Genomic DNA, 19,931 nt, shown 5'->3' on the forward strand with positions numbered 1-19,931 from the left:
AGTTAGGTGTGATAGCTATAGAACAAGTCCTGGGGTTGGTCATGGAAACGATAAGGAAACGCAGATTAACAAGTTACTGTACCTGTTTGCATATGCGGCACCAGGAGTAGTTGAGGATGGTGTGTTGGTATCCAGGCACAGGAGAGTCCAGCTCCTTCAGTACGATCTGAACACAGCCACTGCCATGGACAAACCGCCGCACATGGTGCACCATGGGAGTCTCACAGAACATACTGGGGCACTGATAGGATGGCCTTTATCATGCATTCACAGACACACGCACACAGACAGACAGGTCAGGGCAAAGAAGAGGGACTTCATTGAATGACATTTTATTACATATCAATGAGACATTTTATGGTGAAATATTTTATCGGATATTCATTAAATCATTTGTCAGGTTCTGATATTTGTCCCTCACCTGAAACAGTATCTCTCCAGGAATATTCCTAGTGTGAGGTCATTCTTTCCGTAGAACTCCATTGTGACAATCCTGTTGAGAACAAATAAGTCTTTGTGAATAGCTGACCTTTCAGAGTTCAGTCAGCTGGTCTTTCACAGCGGGTACACAAGATTTCTATTGCTCCTAAGGGGATAAATAAAGCTGTACTGAATTGAAGACCACCAGGGTTGAGTGGGGTTTACCAGGGACTGACGCAGGGGTTGGGGGAGTTGTTGGACTGGGCTGAGGAGCTGCTGAACAGAACACACAGTCTCTGGTGGTTCACCGGGTTCAGGCAGTCCAGCTAAAAACACAGAGAAGTAATGGTGGTCAACAACAACAAGCAGATATGCTTTACAATTCAAGAGCGCACTTCGCCTCTTCAGACCTCCCCTAATCTCTCTGGAGAGTGAGTGAGGTGGTGTGCTCATCAATGGAACACACTGAGCAGTAAACTAGCACTGACCAAGGGAGATGTTAACATAGGTTGTCTGTAATGGAAAAACCCTCAATATACACACACATCAGAACAATATCTAAACGCCACAGATACATCAGTGAGACTGTTGGAGATCTGTCCCATCCATCTCCTATTATTGTGGTGTGTGGATGTGCTAACTAGCTGGCCATGTCTCACCTTGGAGGCCCAGGTCATGTCGTTCTGTCCCGCTGGCTTCTCTTCCTCACTATCAGCCTTGATGGGGTGCTTGGGAGGTGGAGCCTCCCGGACTGGTGGCTGAGGTAGGGGCTGGGTGAAGGGGTCTGCCTCCTGCCGGAGGCGGCCCCCCTGGGCACGGTAGTCTGCCAGCATCTTGGCCAGGTCCTGGCTGCTGCCCAGCTGCTCTGCGATGCGGGCGCTGGTAAGGTGGTGGGAGGGTAACACCTGGATGGGGCGCGGGGGAGGGACTCCGTTGGCGATGCCTCCACCTGACGGGGCGGAGTCTTTGAGAAGTTGTCGCTTACGTCGACAGTCTAGTTCTTTGAAGTCCTTGTTGAGCAGCGGTGAGAGGTACACCTGCACGAGGAACTAGTATGTTACATCTCAAATACGAAAAAAGCATATTGGATCATTAGCACTTAAGTGTTATGAGATGTGCGTAATGCATACGCATGACAACGACCATTTTGGTTGACATCCCCACTATAACTAACAACTGAGTACAGAGGAATTGACGGTCACGTGAACTGATATTCAATTGTACATTACTGAACTACAATAAGCGAATTGATAGAAAGCAGGTTGAAAAATCTTCAGTGAATGTAAACCAACAGACCTTTTCAGGAAAGTAGTCTCTGCTGGGGCAGCGTAGGCCAGCGGGCGTGAGGAGGAAGGGCTCTCTAAAGGTGATAAAGGGGGAAATACAAAGGATGATGTCCTTCAGCTCCTGTTTGAAGCCAGCCGTAAGCGTCTTGAGACGGTCGTCCGTTGAGGCCACCTGCTCGGTGGCAAAACAGAAGAGGATATTGTAGGACAATGGAAACCAACGTGTTTCTGTCTGCATCTTTAATCTTTTTTTTTTTTCCTCCCTCACCTGCTCTGTGACAAACAGCCCTGTGTCATCCTGCAGGGGGTCTCTGAACAGCCTGGGGGGCGTCTCCGAACCCGAGCTCTCCTCCCGCGACTCACCCCTCCCCAGAACCCCCGACCCGCTCCCCCCCTCAGTCTCCCCCTTCCCCGACCCAATCTCATCTGCCAACTCCTCCAGGTCATCAATAAGATAGGGTGGGGACACTGGAGGTGGCAGCACCTGGCGATTGGACAACGGCGTGGAGGTCATGACCTCTGATGACTCCACCCCCTCAGCCCCCAAGGAGGAAGAGGAGGACAGGAAGTGTTTTTTGTTGACTTTTACACCATGGACATCTTTAGGCGAGGAAGACTCTGATACAGATTTCCCAAGGGAAGGCTTCTCCTCCTCCTCCCCCAGCACAGTCTCTCCTCCCTGGGAGAGGGTGCTCTGGTCAGTCCCATTTTCCTGGCTCTCCTCCTCCTCAACAGTAGTCCTCTCCAGGAGACAGGGGAAGGAGTTGGTCTTGGCCAGGCTGGGAGGCATGGCGAACTCATCCATGAGAAAGGATATCTCTAGCTGGGAGTGGTAGGCCACACACACCATGAGGACGATGATCTCTTTAACCCTGGCCAGCTCGTACTCAGACGCCCCGCGAAGCTTTATGGTACAGCCCAGCTGGGGAGAGCAGCCCTCAAAGAACATGAGAGTCTTCAACTCATCTGTCACAGAGAGAGAAGAGAAGAGAGGAGAACACATTACAGTTGTGCTGTGGAACTCAGGGGAGTCAGAAGGAGGAGCCTGGAGATAAGTCTAGACTGGGCGGGAGGAACTTGTGAATGAACGCACCTGGTTGCAGTAGATTTCATGTGTTGGATTATTTAAGTGAAGTAAGTTTTATGAACAGCTTACAATATCTAAGATGTAGAGACTAAAAGTAGCTGAAGGCAGGAAGTTGAGGACAGAGTAGTTTCCACTCACTGTTGGCCAGCTGGAAAGAGTGTAGGTAGAACTTTTGGCAGGTTCCCAGTCGAGGCTTGGTGAGCAGCTGGTCCATAGACATGACTAGGTCCCCCTGGGTCATACGACTCACCCTGTCTAAGACTTGCTGCAGAGAACCATAGAGGAGGGAAATAGAGACTGAGGGCAGGTACAGCTAATAGACAGTCGAATGGGTTAAGCAGACTAACATGGATAAAGACACCATCAAAAAGAGTTAAAAAAAAAAAAAGCTAACAGCTACATAAAGTTAACTGCCAAAATAATGGGAACACTTGAGTGAATGAGGGATACAAAGTATATTGAAAGCAGGTGCTTCCACACAGGTGTGGTTCCTGAGTTAGTCAAGCACGTAACATCCCATCATGCTTAGGGTCATGTACAAAAATGCTGGGTAGGCTCACAGGGCATGAGTGGTCACTGAATGGTTTGGAGCATGAAAACGATGTAAACCATATGTCATGGCCGTCTCAGTCACCAGATCGCAACCCAATTGAACACTTATGGGAGATTCTGGAGCGGTGCTGGAGACAGTGTTTTCCACCATCAACAAAACACCAAATTATGGAATTTCTTGTTTATGAATGATGTTGCATCCCTCCAATAGAGTTCCAGAAACATAATCTATGCCAAGGTGTATTGAAGCTGTTTTGGCTCGTGGTGGCCCAACGCCATATTAAAGACACTATGTTGATGTTTCCTTTATTTTGGCAGTTACCGGTATGTAATATGTTCTAAAGCTAGCTAAAGGTGGGTTTGGAAACATAACCCATGCTAGTACGGTAACTAGTACAGAGAGCTAGAGAGAGGGCAGGGCAGTCCTGACTGGTTTGATGTTGATAACTAGCAGTAATGTAAGTAGTGAGAGGGCAGAACAGAGGGCTAGAGAAAGCTAGTGAGATATCAGTAATGACTGGTTTGACATTGATAACCACAGCTAATAAGGTAACTAGCAGTACAGAGAGCTAGAGAGGTACTGACTGGTTTGACGTTGATGACCAATGTGATCCCGTGCTCCAGCAGCATGTCCTGAGCGATACGAGACACAGTCTTCTCTACCAGCACCAGGTTGGGACGCACGTCCGCTATACGCTGAACATAGTTCTTCAGAAACTCCCGCTCCTGGGGAACAAAGACAGACAAAGATTTGTTTATTTTTCTTAATTTCTAGATGGGTGCCAGCAAATTAGAAATTTGTGAAATATATACATTTTTTTTACCCCGTTTTCTCCCCAATTTCATGGTATCCAATTGGTAGTTACAGTCTTGTCCCATTGCTGTAACTCGCATACGGACTCGGGCGGGGGCGAAGGTCGAGAGCCCCTCCAAAACACAACCCAACCAAGCCACACTGCTTCTTGACACAATGCCCACTTAACCCGGAAGCCAGCCGCACCAATGTGTCGGAGGAAACACCGTACACCTGGCAACCGTGTCAGCATGCACTGCGCCCGGCTCGCCACAGGAGTCGCTAGTGCTCGATAGGACAAGGACATCCCTGCCGGCCAAACCCTCCCCTAACCCGGACGACGCTGGGCCAATTGTGCGCCGCCCCATGGGTCTCCCGGTCGCGGCCGGGAGCGACAGAGCCTGGACTCGAACCCAGAATCTCCAGTGGCACAGCCTTAGACCACTGCGCCACTCGGGAGTCCAGAAATTAGTGAAATACGTATTCTAAATTTGCTTGTCTTAATGCCTTGCCCTTGATTAGGTTATTTGAAATTATACTTGTCATCTTGTTAATTTAGCTTCATTCATGCTTTAAACCAATATGACAGCCCAACCCACAAACCACTGAGCGTCTGACTGACCTGAAGCACGATGGGGTCAATGCAGGTGAATTTGGTCTCCTCTCTATAGAGATACTCTATGGAACACTTCAGCAACAGGATCTTGGGGTTCTTGATGTACGAGTTCATCTAAGACAAAATATTACTTTATTGAGTTCATCTGCACATAGACAAGCAATAAACAGTGTCGTTCTGGCTCAGTTTACAGGGAGAGATGGTGGTTATTATTACAGGAGAGGGAACCTACCTTTTTGTGGGCAATGTTCTTGGTACAGACAAAGCCATTCACTACGGCAGAGTCAAACTTCTTCCCTCCAGGAATCTAAAAAAAGAAATGATAATAAAAAAGCCATTTTGGTCACATTAAATTACTCAAAATTCAACCGCTAGAGTGTGTGCAGTGTAAGTATAGATACATGACAAATAACCTGATTCAGAGTTGAGATAAGTACAGGCAACTCGGACTTTAGCGTAACTCTTTCATTGAATTCAGTATGGAGACTTGCACAGAAAGTCAAGTTAATCACCCAAATCTCAAGTCAGAATACCTCCCTGAGAGCGCTGTCAGTGTAGCCTCTTAATTACCAGACTAATTACTGCTGCGCTACAGAATGTAAGCTTGCGAGACTTCTGGATGGTTGTACGAGGCTACTGTCAGTGAGCTACCTTCTTGATGTGGACCAGTTGTCTGATGTCCATGTCATCATCACAGCTGCGAACGTCTGGCCGCACCGTCTGCACCACTTGCCTCACCACGGGAACAATGATGTCACGCCAGGAGAGGGACAGGGACTCACTGTACAGCAGCTGCTGCAGCAGCGCCATCATGTGACTGTGGTTGGCAGAGCTGGGGAAGGGAGGGAAGAAAACAGCAGTTTTAGGCCAGTATACCATGCTGATTCACCAGCTAAATATTGTACATTATTATTTAACCTTTATTTAACTAGGCAAGTCAGTTAAGAACAAATTCGTATTTACAGTGACGGCCTACCCCGGCCAAACCCTAACCTGGACGACACTGGGCCAATTGTGCGCCGCCCTATGGGACTCCCAATCACGGCCGGTTGTGATACAGCCTGGAATCGAACCAGGGTCTGAAGTGACGCCTCTACCACTGAGACGCAGCGTCACTCTGGAGCCCAAAATAACACCATAGTATGCTCCAATTCATACTGAGATGTTTCATCTAAAAGAATGACTCAAATATGTTCCACTTCAGTTCCAGTTCTACTTCACTTCAGTAAGCTAAAGACTAGTCTTTAGTTTTCAAACATCCAACATACCTATATATAAAAAAAAAAGGTTTGACAAAAACATTTGAGCAACTTTCAAACCTCTAAGTTATCTGACTGTACTCACAGTAGCCTCTCCATGGCCTTCTTCTCTCCGTTCTCCTCTCTGAGCTGGTCCAGGGAGCTGTGGTGCCAGCCCAGAGGAGTGAACAGCATCTCTTTAGCCTTCTCCTCCACACGACGGTTAAACAGGGACTCTACAGCACAGACAGAGAGAAGAGTGAGAGAGCAAGATATAGAGAGAATGATAGCTTGGCTTACAGCTACAATACATTAGGTTCAGTACCAACTGCTTGTTCAACAGAAAGAATACACACACAGCTGAAAAAGAGTTGAAAGGGAAGCAACACTTGAACTAAACAAGGAAGTGGGGATTTCCTGGGTCATTCCACGAAAAGAGTGCCTTTTGCGTGCATCCCATTGATATTTTAAGTAGAATTGTGCACCAATATTGCATTTTAAATGCCTGTTAAATTAAATGAAGTGCCCTTTAATATAGATCACATGGAGAATTCAATAATATAAAAAAAAATATGATTAAAGGCTCCTTCATCAACCCCGTGTCATCACTTCTAGGAAGATTTCAACCCAATTAATCCCAACATTCTCCAAGTTTCAACATCATTGTAAAGCCCTAGTTATTTTGTTGCTTTGACGAAGTCATTTCTGAAGATGATTATTTATATGTGATTAATTTACGTCTGTCCCTCATTTTAAGGTCAACCCTGTTATGTGAACTGAACTGTCATTTTAATATGGTGAACAGTGGCGGCCCGTCCATTAGGGCATTAGGGGCAGTGCCGCACTTTTGATTGGTTTAAACAAGTGAAAAATAATAAATAGAAAAAAATCTAAAGTTATGAACTGCTCTGCCATCAGCAGCACCGGGCATCCGGCCTGCCGCCCATCACTCGGATTGCATTGCCAGCTCTTACATTGCTTGCTATTGAGTCTGCTCACTCTGCAAATTACCTTGTAAATAAATAATCATGACAGTCATTGGGAGCCTGGGACCTAAACCGGACATCCACATCCATCACCAGTTGAAGGACAAAGGGATACACTTGCTAAAACCTTCTCATGGATCTGATAGGACAAAAAAAAACATGGTTCTATGCCCAATTCGCAACACTGTTTTGTGTTTCCTGCAGTTAGATGCTAGCTAGTGGATACTAGCTACCGGAAAGCTCGCACACCGGCTGCTAGCTAGCTTGCATGGCAATCAACTCCAACTATTGTTACTAGTGAGTTCATCATGCTATCTAGCTATCCCCAGTTAGATTATTTGTTTTCACTTGTCGCATTTGTGCATGTTGCGTTTTCCCTTCGATGCACTCGTGAGCTGGCTGCAAGCTGCTCATTCTAAAAATAACTTTGGTAATCAAAACAGTGGCAGCATGTGCAGCAGAGATGATTCAGTTTTTACATCCAAAAATAGAATTGGCGTATTTATGCTGTTGTTGAAATGCACAGATCACTTTATACATCTTCCCAAAGAAACAAGTGGTAATTTGAAAACTTGTGTTAATAATTCTGTCCTGCTGCTTTGTTGACAGTATGACAACTCCCCAGTTGAGAGTAACACTTCTCAAAAGGCACCGAATTTGTGGAACGACCCGCCTACCTTTGATGAAGGCGTCGCTAATGGAGATATTCTGTCCTCCGTCCTCTGAGACCAGGTACTCTGATAGGAGAAAGCAGAGAAATGCAGAAATGCATCAACACACGCACAACTCCACCTTCCAAAAACATATACCCGTTATGGAAACTGGCTACGCAAACTGGCAGGTCCAATTCTGATCTTTTGCCCAATTATTGGCAAAAGAGCTGATCTGATTGGTCAAAAGACCAATTAGTCACAAAAAGAACAGAATTGGACTGACTGTGTTAACGCAGCCATACAAATGTGAACTCAACAGAACAAATTAGAGAAAAGCTAAGTATCAGATATGCCAATACATCACATTTTGGGTGATTGTGTAAACACAGCCTTAGAAAAATGTGTTTGCCTACAGCAAGACAACAGCAACTAATCATTATTTTTGTGTGTTTGTGTGTATGGCTCAGTACCTTTCTGCTCCGTAGGGTGCGGGGGTACATGGGGGTACTTGGACTGTTTCTTGATGTGGAAGTTGACATTGTCCTGCTCCATATTGAGATTGATGGAGGCAGCAGAGTCACTGTCCACCGCTGACTGGAAACTGCTGACTGACGTCCTCTTACTAGGACTGGACGAGTCTGATGGGGGGGGGGGGGGGGGGGGGGGGGGGGGCATTAATTGATTGATCTTTATTTGTCATGTAAAAAAAAAAAAAAAGGTCTTCTTGATGCATAACAGCATGGAGGGGGATAAATATGAAGGGACATCAGAGATAGTACAAAAGGGCTCTTAGAATCCCTTATTATACAAAGAAACATCTCAGACATTACAGAAGAACTCAACTACCTATTATTTAGGAAAGCAACAGACATGGACATGAGGCTAGTTGTAATGCGTAGCCAGAGTCACAAGGCATGCTGGGATACTTACTGGGCATGACATAGTCATTCTCGTCAGCCACCTGGTCTGTGTCACTGTCGTCAAACTTGATGTCTTTGAACCAGGAAGGTTCTGAGTGTCCCTCAAGAGAGTTGACACTGTCACTGTCAGGAGACGGGGTCTCAGAGAAGTCTGTGCTCTGTGAGGATAGAAGACACCTTCATCAGTCACGAGCAACAGCGTCACCACCATCAAATCAAATGTATTTATATAGCCCTTCTTACATCAGCTGATATCTCAAAGTGCTGTACAGAAACCCAGCCTAAAACCCCAAATAGCAAGCAATGCAGGTGTAGAAGCACCATCATTATTATCGTCATCAAAAGAATCAACTACACAATCATCATAATCTTCACATCGTCATCCTCAGCAGCAATAGCATCACCATCTTCACCACTATCGTCATGATCATCAACACCACCCCCATCAGCATTGTTAAAAATATCTGTGTCCTCTTCCCCTTATTCCCACAAAACAGTATCTCACCTGGAGGGGGCGATAGAGAGCATACTCATCTCTGAACAGCTGGTCGTGGTGAGTGACACAGTCCAACCAACGACCATCTACCAGAGCCTGACCAATAGCTATCGCCTGTGCCCTGCAAGAGTGTGAATGAGCGATAGAGACAGAGACAGAGAGGATGGATGAGGGAGAAAGAACATTTAGTAACTCATGTAATCTCTGCTTAATACAACAGGATGCTTACTCAGACATCCAGAATGGTTTTCACTCAGCATGATGTCCGTCTTTACCTGGTGGAGATGGTTCCATTCCTTAACAGCCAGTTGACCAACTCCTTCCCCACAATGCAGTTGGGGTATGTACGGAGCCAGTAGCGGTGGTCCTGGAACTCCATACCAGTAGTGTTGTGACAAATCTTCTTCCACAGGTCTTTGAGCTGGGATGAGTCCTACATGTCATGACAGTCAGTCAGTAAAAAATGACTTATGTTTGCTTTGTCAACAATGGATTGTAAATTGGACAGAACAAATCATACAGACAGTGATAGAGGGAAGCAAGAGAGAGAGAAAGCGAAAGAGTAATTGCGAGATGGAGAGAGAGGGTGAGCGAGAAAGAGTCAGAGTGAGAGAGTGGGATACAGAGTGAGATAGAATACGGTGAAAGGGGCCCTCGAGTGGCGTAGCTGTCTAAGGCACTGCATTGAAGTGTTGTGGCGTCACTACAGCCTGGGGTTCGATCCCAGGCTGTGCCATAACCGGGAGTCCCATAGGGCGGAGCACAATTGTCCCAGCGTCTTCCAGGTTAGGGGAGGGTTTGGTCGGGGAGGGGGGCTTTACTTGGCTCATCGCACTCTAGCGACTGACTTCGGTGGTCAGTTGAACAGTGTTTCCTCTGACACATTGGTGCGGCTGGCTTCCAGGTTAAGCAAGCGGGTGTTAAGAAGCACGGTTTGGCGGGTCATGTTTCAGAGGATGCATGAATCGACCTTCGCCTCTCCCGAGCCCGTTGGGGAGTTGCAGCGATGAGACAAGATCATAATCACGAAATTGGGGAAAAAATGAACAGAAAGAATACGGGGAAAGAGGGAGTGAAAGTAAGAGAGCATCATTACCAACAGTATCTTCCTCTCCTCTTCGCTGTGGTCAGGTTTTGGCATGGCCCTGCTGGTCTGGGGGCTCACTGAGCTGTCATAGGAGGGCACCATGGAGGAGCCAGACCGGTCCAGGGACAGGTTGGTCACACTGGCTGACCTGGATAAGACGGGGCTGGCATTACAGGGCCATCACTCAATAGATGCAGCAACACATTTTCATTCTGTACCCTACTTCTCATTCTATATTATATTTCTCTAACTTGCGTGCGTGCAATAGGGATTAGAAATTATTTCACTAATAGTATGACTTTTTTCTGGATAGTTGAAATACTTTTTTTCTTTTTACTTCAATGGAGACTTGCTTGTGCGACCCGGCACAATGAGCTCTGCTTGTTCCAGCAGAAGGGTGGGGGAGGTGCGAGAGAGAAGCAGGGGCCGGTGGGAGAGAGAGAGAGATAAAGTAGCCAAACCGATTCGCGCTAGTTCGACAAACTTGTTGCTGCCATAGGTTATCTACCATATCATCTTGTAGTGTCTGTCTTAGCTGCGTGAAAGCATTGTAAAGTAGCAAGGCTAGATAATGGAGACTATTTTGCTGCGCTCCCCGTCCTTGTCTACAACAACTCCATTTATATTAAACAACAGCCTACATGTTGGTGGTTCATTGTAGCCTACTCCCTCAGCCATTGATTACAATTCTCCTACTTCACTTGCTACACATGACCTCCGACCTTGATGACAATAACAAGCTACACGTGCGAAACGTGTGGAAGCTACCAGTGAATATTTTTTTAATGGGACGCACTCGTAAAAAATGTCATAAAACTATTGTTTTAAGAAAATTGGAATGTAATGGTCTATCCTTAAAGGCTATGTAGCAATGTCACATAGATAATTATATTTAATTCTAGACAAAGCCTTTTCATTGTTAAAATAGGCCTATATTTTGGGGGTTTCTCAAAAATGAATACTCTCCCAAGTACTCTAATACTAACGTCCTGTCGGATATTACAATAACTGTGCCAAACCCATAGAGTGGAAGTGGCTAACAGATGTCAAAAAGGTTCCAACAGGAATAGAATGAACACACTATTATACCTATTCTATATTTTATTTAACCTTCATTTTGACAGGGACACTAGGCTGTCTTTCACAGACGAACCCTGCATAAATCCATCAAACATATACAATATACAAAATTACAAGGCAGATAGACATTTATCAACATAGAAGTCTCTGATCATGACTCTGAACTGACCAATGGGGACCAGAACATCTCATTTCAGAGAGCTCTGGAAGTTGTTCCACATAAGGGCCCAAAACAACTAAAATCAGCTTTACCCAACTATGTGGAGACCGAAGGGGCCTCCAGGGTTATCCAAGCCTGAGACCGGGTTTGGTCATTTGGAAGTCTAAATGTAATTAATGATAGGAAGATTCTGCATGAGTGCTTTGTAAATAAAACACAGGAAAATGCTGCTCTCTCCTTACATACAATGAGGTCCAACCCACTTTTTGATAGAAAACACAATGGTGAATTCTATAACCATCACCAGTAATAAACCTAAGGGCACAATGGAAAACAGAATCTAGTGGTTTAAGTGTAAATGCTGCTGCATGCATATAGATAATATCCCCATAATCTAAAAGAGACAAAAATGGCTTGGACAATTTCCTTCCTATTAACTAAAGTCAGACATGCTTAGTTTCTGTAAAATAAACCAACCTTGAACTTCATATAAATCTCTCTCTGTGGGATGCACCATCAGAAAATAGGGCACCAAAATACAAACCCTAAACCTAGCTGGAAGAATGTAAAAGAAGCTGTAAAAGAGTTCTATAAAAAGATGTTGGACCAAAAGCAGACACTCACCGCTTCCTTATTGGAGACTTGCCTCCATCCTCTTGTAGCGTGCTCCGTCTAGAATTCATGCCACTGTTCTGAGACTCCTGGTGAATCAAACTGACACACACAGACATACAAACAAGCAAATTCATTCTTGAACTAAATCATTTCACATCCATCTTTGATGTCAATATAACACTACCGTAACTTGCTACGATAGACGCATGCAAAAGTCTCAATATGGTAGGGCTAGAATGGTAAAGCTCAAGTCAAAAATAAAAAAACTAAACTGTTACAAGCTGTCAGAGAAGTTGGAACGTTGACAAAAGTAATAGCAGGACTCACTTCTTTCTCATCCCAATGGGAGTTTTTCTATGCCAGGAGAGAAAGGGGAAAATAGTTCATTTGCGCAAGAGCAGAACACTGATAATTAGATCAAAGCTGGTTAGATAGTTCAAAAGGGATGGCATTTTATTAGAGCTAAACAACAATATGAAAGCATGCGTTCCCTGTCAAAATCAAACAAAGGGATGTATTTGAAAAACAAAATAGGAAAAGTATTTTCAATTGAATAATAATACCTCTTGGTATTCTTTGTTTTTAAAGTCAAACATTTATTTGAAATCCATTTTGCTTAGAAATGTATGTTTTTCAAAGCCACCCCTCTCAAAGGTAATACGATTGATTGATTGGTTAGGAAGAAGTAGAGCGCCAATAAAACCATCCCCATGAAAGTGGACCAAGCAGGGATAAGGAACCCACCCAGTATACAGGGGAAGAAAAGGAAGGCAGACAGAGGAGACAGGAGAAGGATGGAGTGGACAGGGAGGGAGAGGAGAGGACATGGTGGGGAGAGGATATAGGGAATGAAGAGCGCTGAATGTTTCTCTCTCCTCTGTCTCATCAACTCTGCATTTGAAGGAAAAGACAAAGATATGAGAGTAGGGATACACAGAAAATCATGCAGGATATACACACACAGAAATAAAAACACTAAGGACAAGAGAGGTGAAGAGAAGACAAAAGACTATAGGTCAATGCGAAGGAGAAGTGCATGCATCATTCGTAGGACAGGAAGGGGACAAAATGACTAGAGTAAGGATGCAAAAGACTGGAGAGTGCATGCATGCTTCCTCCCACAGACTTAAATCTATGATTTCTCTCTATGGTTCCTCCTCTCGGTCTGTGTTCTTAGGGTGGGTGCCATTTGGGATGCAGCCTTATTTTACCTCTGCCAGGCCAGATCCTCCTCTAGGAAGATGTTCCGGCTGGCCTTCCGTCCACCGACCGGGGTGCGAGGCTCGCTGGGCTCTAGGACGCAGGTGGAGCAGGGGGAGGAGTCAGACAGAGCAGACAGGTCCTCCCCTATGGAGCCAGAGTCTGCAGAGTGGGAGTAGCTCAGAGCAATCTTACGGCAGTAGGTGCAGGCCCGCAGGTCTCCTACACAGAGAGTAACAGACAGAGAGAGACAGAGAGTGGCGGGAGGGAGGGAGACAGTGAGAAGGGTAGGAGTCAGTGAGAAGAAGAGCAGGTCCTGCCTGTCCTGCTATGATCTAGGATGGAGGCAGTATTGTGGTTACTGTGGTGTTGTCACTGCATGGCATGGTTAGGTCACAGCACATCATCATCAAAGGACAAACATGCTATTGATTAGATCTCTTGGTCTCAGATTCTCACATCACAGCAACGTTAGCTCAATCACTGGTCAACCAGACAACTTCCCGAAGTCCAACTTCAGTAACACACACACAACCACAGCATAAAAAAACACCATGCTGAGCACCCATAGACCTCTGTACATACACATGATCTCAGCGGTGGCTCTACTCCATCTCTTTCATTCGACCTCACTAACACATTGTGACCCTACTTTGGGATCCTCGAGAAGACACTAGGGATAATGATGATGATGATGCAGGCAAGGGGTGGGCATGGTCTAGGGGTCATGCCCCCACCCCCTCCTGTAAGTCCCCAACGCACTTACCCGTGTAGCCCATGAACTTGCCAGGGATTTCCTGGTTGCAGCAGCGGCTACAGAAGATCTGTCCACAGAGCCGGCAGTGGTGGCGTCGGCGGAAGGTGGTGAACTTCTCGTTGCAGTCGTAGCACTCCTTACACTGACTGTCTGGCATCCAGTACTGTTTCAGGTCACTGTCCTGCAATATGCCTTCTTTATTTAGTGGACCAATTCGCACTCAGGTATAAAGTAATGCTGAAGCAATCTGTTCAAAGTATATGGAAACTATATTTCACTGAAATCAAACAGTTAGATGAAACAATAACAGCCTACTTTAAAAAAAATAAGAGGTGTCTTCACATGTTGTCCCATATTTGGAACAGTTGCCTGTGCGTGAATGTGATAGTTAGCTAGGTTATATTACTCCAAGTAAAAACAAGCAGCACTAGAGTAACGGTGTGTAATGTGAAGTACAATAAACAACAGCAGCAGTGTGATTGTGAAATGGTATGGTAGATACCTGGCTCTTTCCCTCCATGATCTCCTTGAGTCTCTTCAGAGCAGTGCGGAGCTGAACAGCCGTACGAGGATCGTGAGTACCCAGGGGGGTTTCCGATTTCCTACGGCCCTCTAGGAGCACACACACACACGGACACAAAAAGAAACACACGGTGCAACCATTCAACACACACTTCATAGCAGATTTCATCTTACCATTCACGTCATGCAAACGCTCCCTTTTCATGCAAATAAAATGCAGAAAGGTAAAGGAGGGAGACTGGGAGAGCACATTTTCTTTTATACTTCTCCTAGGTAGGTTATAGCCCAAAACGGGCATGGAAATTGACAATCTCTACAAGGATTTGCTTTTGATAATGGCAGGATAAGTTAAAAAAGGATTGCACAATAACACAACAGAAGCTTACCAGTATATCAGTTGCCATAAACTAGGTTCTAGTGAACAATTATGGTTATGAATAAAATTATACAGATAACGCAAACTGGACAAATGCCATTGAGTAAGAAACAAAAAAAGGTAGTATGATGTTAGTTCTTATATCATTATGCAAACACATACAACTGATCAAATATCAGTGTTGGCAACAAAATAACATCAGAAGGCACTTTATCCATACATGCCAAAAGTAGCTAGATCAACCACACTCACACCAAAACCACTCAGGTGCTTGTGTTAGCCGCCCACTCTATGAAACCAGGTTGTTAAAAAAATCAAGCGCAAAAAACATTTCAGAACTCTTAGCAAACACACAGTATAGAAGGCCCTCACCCTCACCAGGCCATAATGGCCAGTCCACTGCAAAAAGAAAAGACATACATCAGCTTTTTTGAATAGACGTCATGTTACTCACACTGTGCATCCATTCTTATCTGCACGTCGCTAACTTAAAACTATAAAATGTCAAAATGGATAGCCCTCACAAAAAGAGCAGTAGTTCAATACGTATTCTAGCCCATGGTAGAAACACAGCAGCTCTCCTTTAAGCTTGTCTAGGGAATATAACGCCTCCAGCGACTCGGATCTCTGACTGATGACTAATCCTATCAGCATGAAACGTTCCTCACCATTATCAGGTCAAGCCAGAGAGACAGTTAATGCAACCACTCCAAATGTAAATGAAAGCACAAAGAATCACTCAAGTTGTATTTGTCACATGCATAAGTACAGTGAAATGCTTAACTTGCAAGCCCTACCGAACAGTGCAGTATTCAACCCCCCACTGTATAAGTATACTGTACATCTGACGTATTAGAATACATGTGTGTGTGTGTGTGTGTGTGTGTGTGTGTGGTACCTGAAGCAGTAGAAGTCCTGCGTAAAAGATCGTGGTGTTGTTTCCTATGCGCTCCAGGGCCGTGGATGGAGTGTGCTGGTATGGTCCAGTTCCTACGCTCCCCAGTGGGTGATGCCACAACCACATCCGGTTTCTCGGTCACTGAGGGTGGCCGCCCCTCCTCTGTACACATAGACCAATTAGAACAGGTCATTTAAAGTGGCACTCCAGTCTCTTTTTTACCTAATTTAACACCTGATTTACTTAACAAGGCACATCTTTAGATGGCACAGGTATCCTCATGACATGGGGGGTTATGTCATTTTTAAAAAAGCACATAAAGGCTTCATAATTCAGAAAAGGTCATGTTAACCGACTGATATGTCATAGAACAAAATGTTCTGAGCCTGTGTCAACCTCGGACCTTATTTTCAGCGTTTATCCCAAAACCCTATTCTTTCCCCATTCATTTTCCCTGTATGAATAGCTGAACAAACCAGAGGCAACTCATTTCCGTTTTTTTAGGACAACACGCTCTATTGTTCCCACAAGCAAAGGGGGAAGTCGATAACATCAAAGGGCACCATCAGACCAACTCCTTGAAGTTTGCCTTTGTGTCTAAAAAAACACTACTTTCCCCTTAAAGGTGCACTATGCAGAAATTTGAATAGTTCTAATATACACTACTGTTCAGAAGTTTGGGGTCACTGAGAAATGTCCTTGTTTTTGAAAGAAAAGCACATTTGACTTTTTTCCCCCATTAAAATAACATCAAATTGATCAGAAATACATTGTAGACAATGTTAAGGTTGTAAATGACTATTGTACACTAGTCTCAACGTCAACAGTGAAGAGGTGACTCCGGGATGCTGGCCTTGTAGGCAGAGTTCCTCTGTCCAGTGTCTGTGTTCTTTTGCCCATCTTAATCTTTTATTTTTATTGGCCAGTCTGAGATATGGCTTTATCTTTGCAACTCTGCCTAAAAGGCCAGCATGCCAGAGTCGCCTCTTCAATGTTGACGTCGAGACTGGTCTTTTGCGGGTACTATTTAATGAAGCTGCCAGTTGAGGACTTGTCCTCTTGCTCAGTTGTGCACCAGGGCCTCCTACTCCTCTTTCTATTCTGGTTAGAGCCAGTTTGCGCTGTTCTGTGAAGGGAAGGGAGTGATACACAGCATTGTACGAGATCTTCGGTTTCTTGGTAATTTCTCACATGTAATAGCCTTCATTTCTCAGAACAGGACTAGACTGACGAGTTTCAGAAGAAAGTTCTTTGTTTCTGGCCATTTTGAGCCTGTAATCGAACCCATAAATGCTGACGCTCCAGAAACTTAACGAGTCTAAAGAAGTCCAGTTTTATTGCTTCTTTAATCACCACAACAGTTTTAAGCTGTGCTAACATAATTGAAAAATGTTTTTCTAATGATCAATTAGCCTTTTAAAATGATAAACTTGGATTAGCTAACACAACGTGCCATTGGAACACAGGAGTGATGGTTGCTGATAATGGGCCTCTGTACGCCTATGTAGATATTCCATAAAAAAAATCTGCCGTTTCCAGCTACAATAGTCATTTACAACATTAACAATGTCTACACTGTATTTCTGATCAATTTGATGTTATTTTAAGGGACAAAAAATGTTGATTTTCTTTAAAAAACAAGGACATTTCTAAGTGACCCCAAACTTTTAAACGGTAGTGTATGTTTGTGTGTGTGTGTGTGTGTGTGTGTGTGTGTGTGTGTGTGTGTGTGTGTGTGTGTGTGTGTGTGTGTGTGTGTGTGTGTGTGTGTGTGTGTGTGTGTGTGTATATAAGCCAGTATAATCCTTGTACCATCTGAACCGCTGTGAAATATCTTTTCCATACCCCAAAATATTGTATTTTCAGCTGATGTACAAAACCAAAACTTAAGAACAGGAAGCATAGAAATAGTGCACATAGTTTAGCTATACCGCTTCTTAGACTTGCTTTCAATAAGAATGGCAGATTTACAAATCAGATTTCTATGTGAATTTGGTTGGGTCGCCCAAAAGGTTACATATTGCAGCTTTAAGCGTGTGTACATTATTGTACTTATGAGTGTATGCATTGCTGGTGTCCATAAATGTTCCCTTGCTCTCTCTAGATCTAATCTTATCAGCGTAAAGTGATTCACCATCCCTCTAATAATTCCATCAAAAAGTAATTAAAAAAAAAGTGAAATAGAATGTTAACGCTCCATGCTACAGTATATGAGCAGAGCCCTGTTGCCTTGGTGAGGGGTCTGCCAGTAAGGACTGGGCCTTGAGAGAGGGAGACGTGATGGACCATGTGGTTGGCCCGGCCCCTTCCTTGCACCTAGCCAACAGGCAGTGTCACATCACATGACCTCACGGGACATGGGCTCTGCTCTGAGTTGCATTCTGTTCCATTCTGCTTCCTGTTAATCTTAAACTGACTGTAAACCCAGCTGGTGGTCAAGGCTACAGTACCTTTCCCTGCATCCTAGGGTACAGTACAGTAGCCTAGACTGTACAGTACTGCATAGTATAGACTGATATAGGGCAATAGACAAATCTGGTTTGGTGGATGCCAGGAGAACGCTACCTGCCTGAATGCATAGTGCCAACTGTAAAGTTTAGTGGAGGAGGTATAATGGTCTGGGGCAGTTTTTATGGTTCTTAATGCTATTGAATACAATGACATTCTAGACGATTCTGTGCTTTGTGGCAACAGTTTGGGAAGGCCCTTTCCTGTTTCAGCATGACAATGCCCCTGTGCACAAAGCGAGGTGCATACAAAAATGGTTTGTTGAGATCGATGTGGAAGAACTTCACTGGCCTGCACAGAGCCTCAACCCCATCGAACACCTTTGGGATGAATTGGAACACCGACTGCGAGCCAGGCCTAATCGCCCAACATCACTAATGCTCTTGTGTATGGAATGGAAGCAAGTCCCCGCAGCAATGTTCCAATGGACAGCCTTGCCAGAAGATTAGAGGCTGTTATAGCAGCAAATGGGGGACAAACTCCATATTAATGTTGATGATGATTTTGGAATGAGATATTCGACAAGCAGTTCTCCACATACTTTTGGTCATGTAGTATAGTTGCCACAAAGTTGGAAGCACAGAATCGTCTAGAATGTCATTGTATACTGTAGCGTTAATATTTCCCTTCAATGGAACTAAGGGGCCTAGCCCGAACCATGAAAAACAGCCCCAGACCATTAAACTAACTGACTGTAAACCCTGCTGGTGGTCAAGGCTACAGTACCTTTCCCTGCAACCTAGGGTACAGTACAGTAGTCTAGACTGTACAGTACTGCATAGTATAGACTGCTATAGGGCACTCCACAGAATAAGAAATAACAGTGTGACAAAACAACGACTCAATTATTCAGCTTTGTCTTGTCTCCTCATCTTAATGCACAGGCCTACTAGATGACTGTCAACCATCACAAAACAATTACATAGAGTGTAATTTAAGTAAGTTTGTGTGACTGTCTGCAATCCCTGAAATCTTGTCTGCTTTCACCATGCGTATCACGTGTGTTATCTTAGTAATGACCTTTGTTAAAGCGGAACAGGTTGACAAAGGAGCTGTATGCTGATCGGAGCGGGGGCTCGTCCTGCTCTGGAGTCAGGGGTTTGAAGTGTGTCAGGTGAGATGGGCTGCCAGGGGAAATAGGAGGCGCCACACTCCAATCCAGCGTAGAGGACGAGGAGGAGGACTTGTCGTCAGCAGCCATGTCACTGCTCCTGTTGGAAAGACAAATGATCACATGAGACCGGAACATTGTGGTGACAAGGTGATCCTCTGCTTAACCGTGTGTAAACAGGCAGCCCTAAACAGAGGCATTGCCTCCTTATCATTTCAATGATCATGGTAAACAAGTTCCACTTTCATTGCCATTCAAACTATTACTTTGGAACAGTTGACCTGTGATTTGTTCCTCTAGTCTGAAATAAGTAATTTCAATGATTCCTCAGTAGTCTGTCTAACTGAGCTGCAAGTGAGACATTTTAGCTTCTGGCCTGAGTTCTTCTACTGCTCATTTCAGCGACTCACCTTTCCACAATAGCCATTTAGTAATTTCTTGAGAACCAACACCAAAATAAATCTCACTGTCAGCGTATTTTATAATAGAGCAAAGAGGAACTCAGAGGTGTAAAGAACTGTCACCACGAAACACATATCAGAAAAAAATAACAAAAAGAAAGAAAATCCT

At 44.6% G+C, this 19,931-nt stretch overlaps 1 protein-coding gene across 7 annotated transcripts in view; it reads right to left on the bottom strand.

Annotated features, from left to right (window-relative positions):
• Positions 1 to 19,931, bottom strand: part of LOC106586374 (1-phosphatidylinositol 3-phosphate 5-kinase) — a 32,933-nt gene that overhangs the window by 7,159 nt on the left and 5,843 nt on the right. For 3 of the 7 annotated variants that reach the window (XM_082968989.1, XM_082968988.1, XM_082968993.1), the window contains exons 2-26: positions 19,271 to 19,461; positions 15,743 to 15,904; positions 14,449 to 14,558; positions 13,956 to 14,127; positions 13,201 to 13,411; positions 12,317 to 12,343; positions 11,999 to 12,088; positions 10,144 to 10,297; positions 9,323 to 9,480; positions 9,057 to 9,168; positions 8,562 to 8,709; positions 8,102 to 8,269; positions 7,656 to 7,715; positions 6,099 to 6,228; positions 5,406 to 5,586; positions 4,987 to 5,061; positions 4,761 to 4,868; positions 3,931 to 4,071; positions 2,932 to 3,058; positions 1,975 to 2,672; positions 1,717 to 1,878; positions 1,080 to 1,457; positions 646 to 746; positions 422 to 493; positions 83 to 254 (exon numbers count right to left, since the gene is read on the bottom strand). In XM_082968989.1, the coding sequence (XP_082825115.1) occupies positions 83 to 254; positions 422 to 493; positions 646 to 746; positions 1,080 to 1,457; positions 1,717 to 1,878; positions 1,975 to 2,672; positions 2,932 to 3,058; positions 3,931 to 4,071; positions 4,761 to 4,868; positions 4,987 to 5,061; positions 5,406 to 5,586; positions 6,099 to 6,228; positions 7,656 to 7,715; positions 8,102 to 8,269; positions 8,562 to 8,709; positions 9,057 to 9,168; positions 9,323 to 9,480; positions 10,144 to 10,297; positions 11,999 to 12,088; positions 12,317 to 12,343; positions 13,201 to 13,411; positions 13,956 to 14,127; positions 14,449 to 14,558; positions 15,743 to 15,904; positions 19,271 to 19,451 (4,098 nt within the window). In that variant the 5' untranslated portion in view covers positions 19,452 to 19,461. Of the gene's footprint in view, positions 1 to 82; positions 255 to 421; positions 494 to 645; positions 747 to 1,079; positions 1,458 to 1,716; positions 1,879 to 1,974; positions 2,673 to 2,931; positions 3,059 to 3,930; positions 4,072 to 4,760; positions 4,869 to 4,986; positions 5,062 to 5,405; positions 5,587 to 6,098; positions 6,229 to 7,655; positions 7,716 to 8,101; positions 8,270 to 8,561; positions 8,710 to 9,056; positions 9,169 to 9,322; positions 9,481 to 10,143; positions 10,298 to 11,998; positions 12,089 to 12,316; positions 12,344 to 13,200; positions 13,412 to 13,955; positions 14,128 to 14,448; positions 14,559 to 15,216; positions 15,278 to 15,742; positions 15,905 to 19,270; positions 19,462 to 19,931 lie in introns of those variants that run through there. The other 4 variants (XM_082968990.1, XM_014173585.3, XM_082968991.1 and 1 more) reach the window with 4 other exon arrangements.

This window comes from Salmo salar, chromosome 25, assembly GCF_965601325.2.
Source record: "Salmo salar chromosome 25, fSalSal1, whole genome shotgun sequence".
NCBI classification, from domain to species: domain Eukaryota; kingdom Metazoa; phylum Chordata; class Actinopteri; order Salmoniformes; family Salmonidae; genus Salmo; species Salmo salar.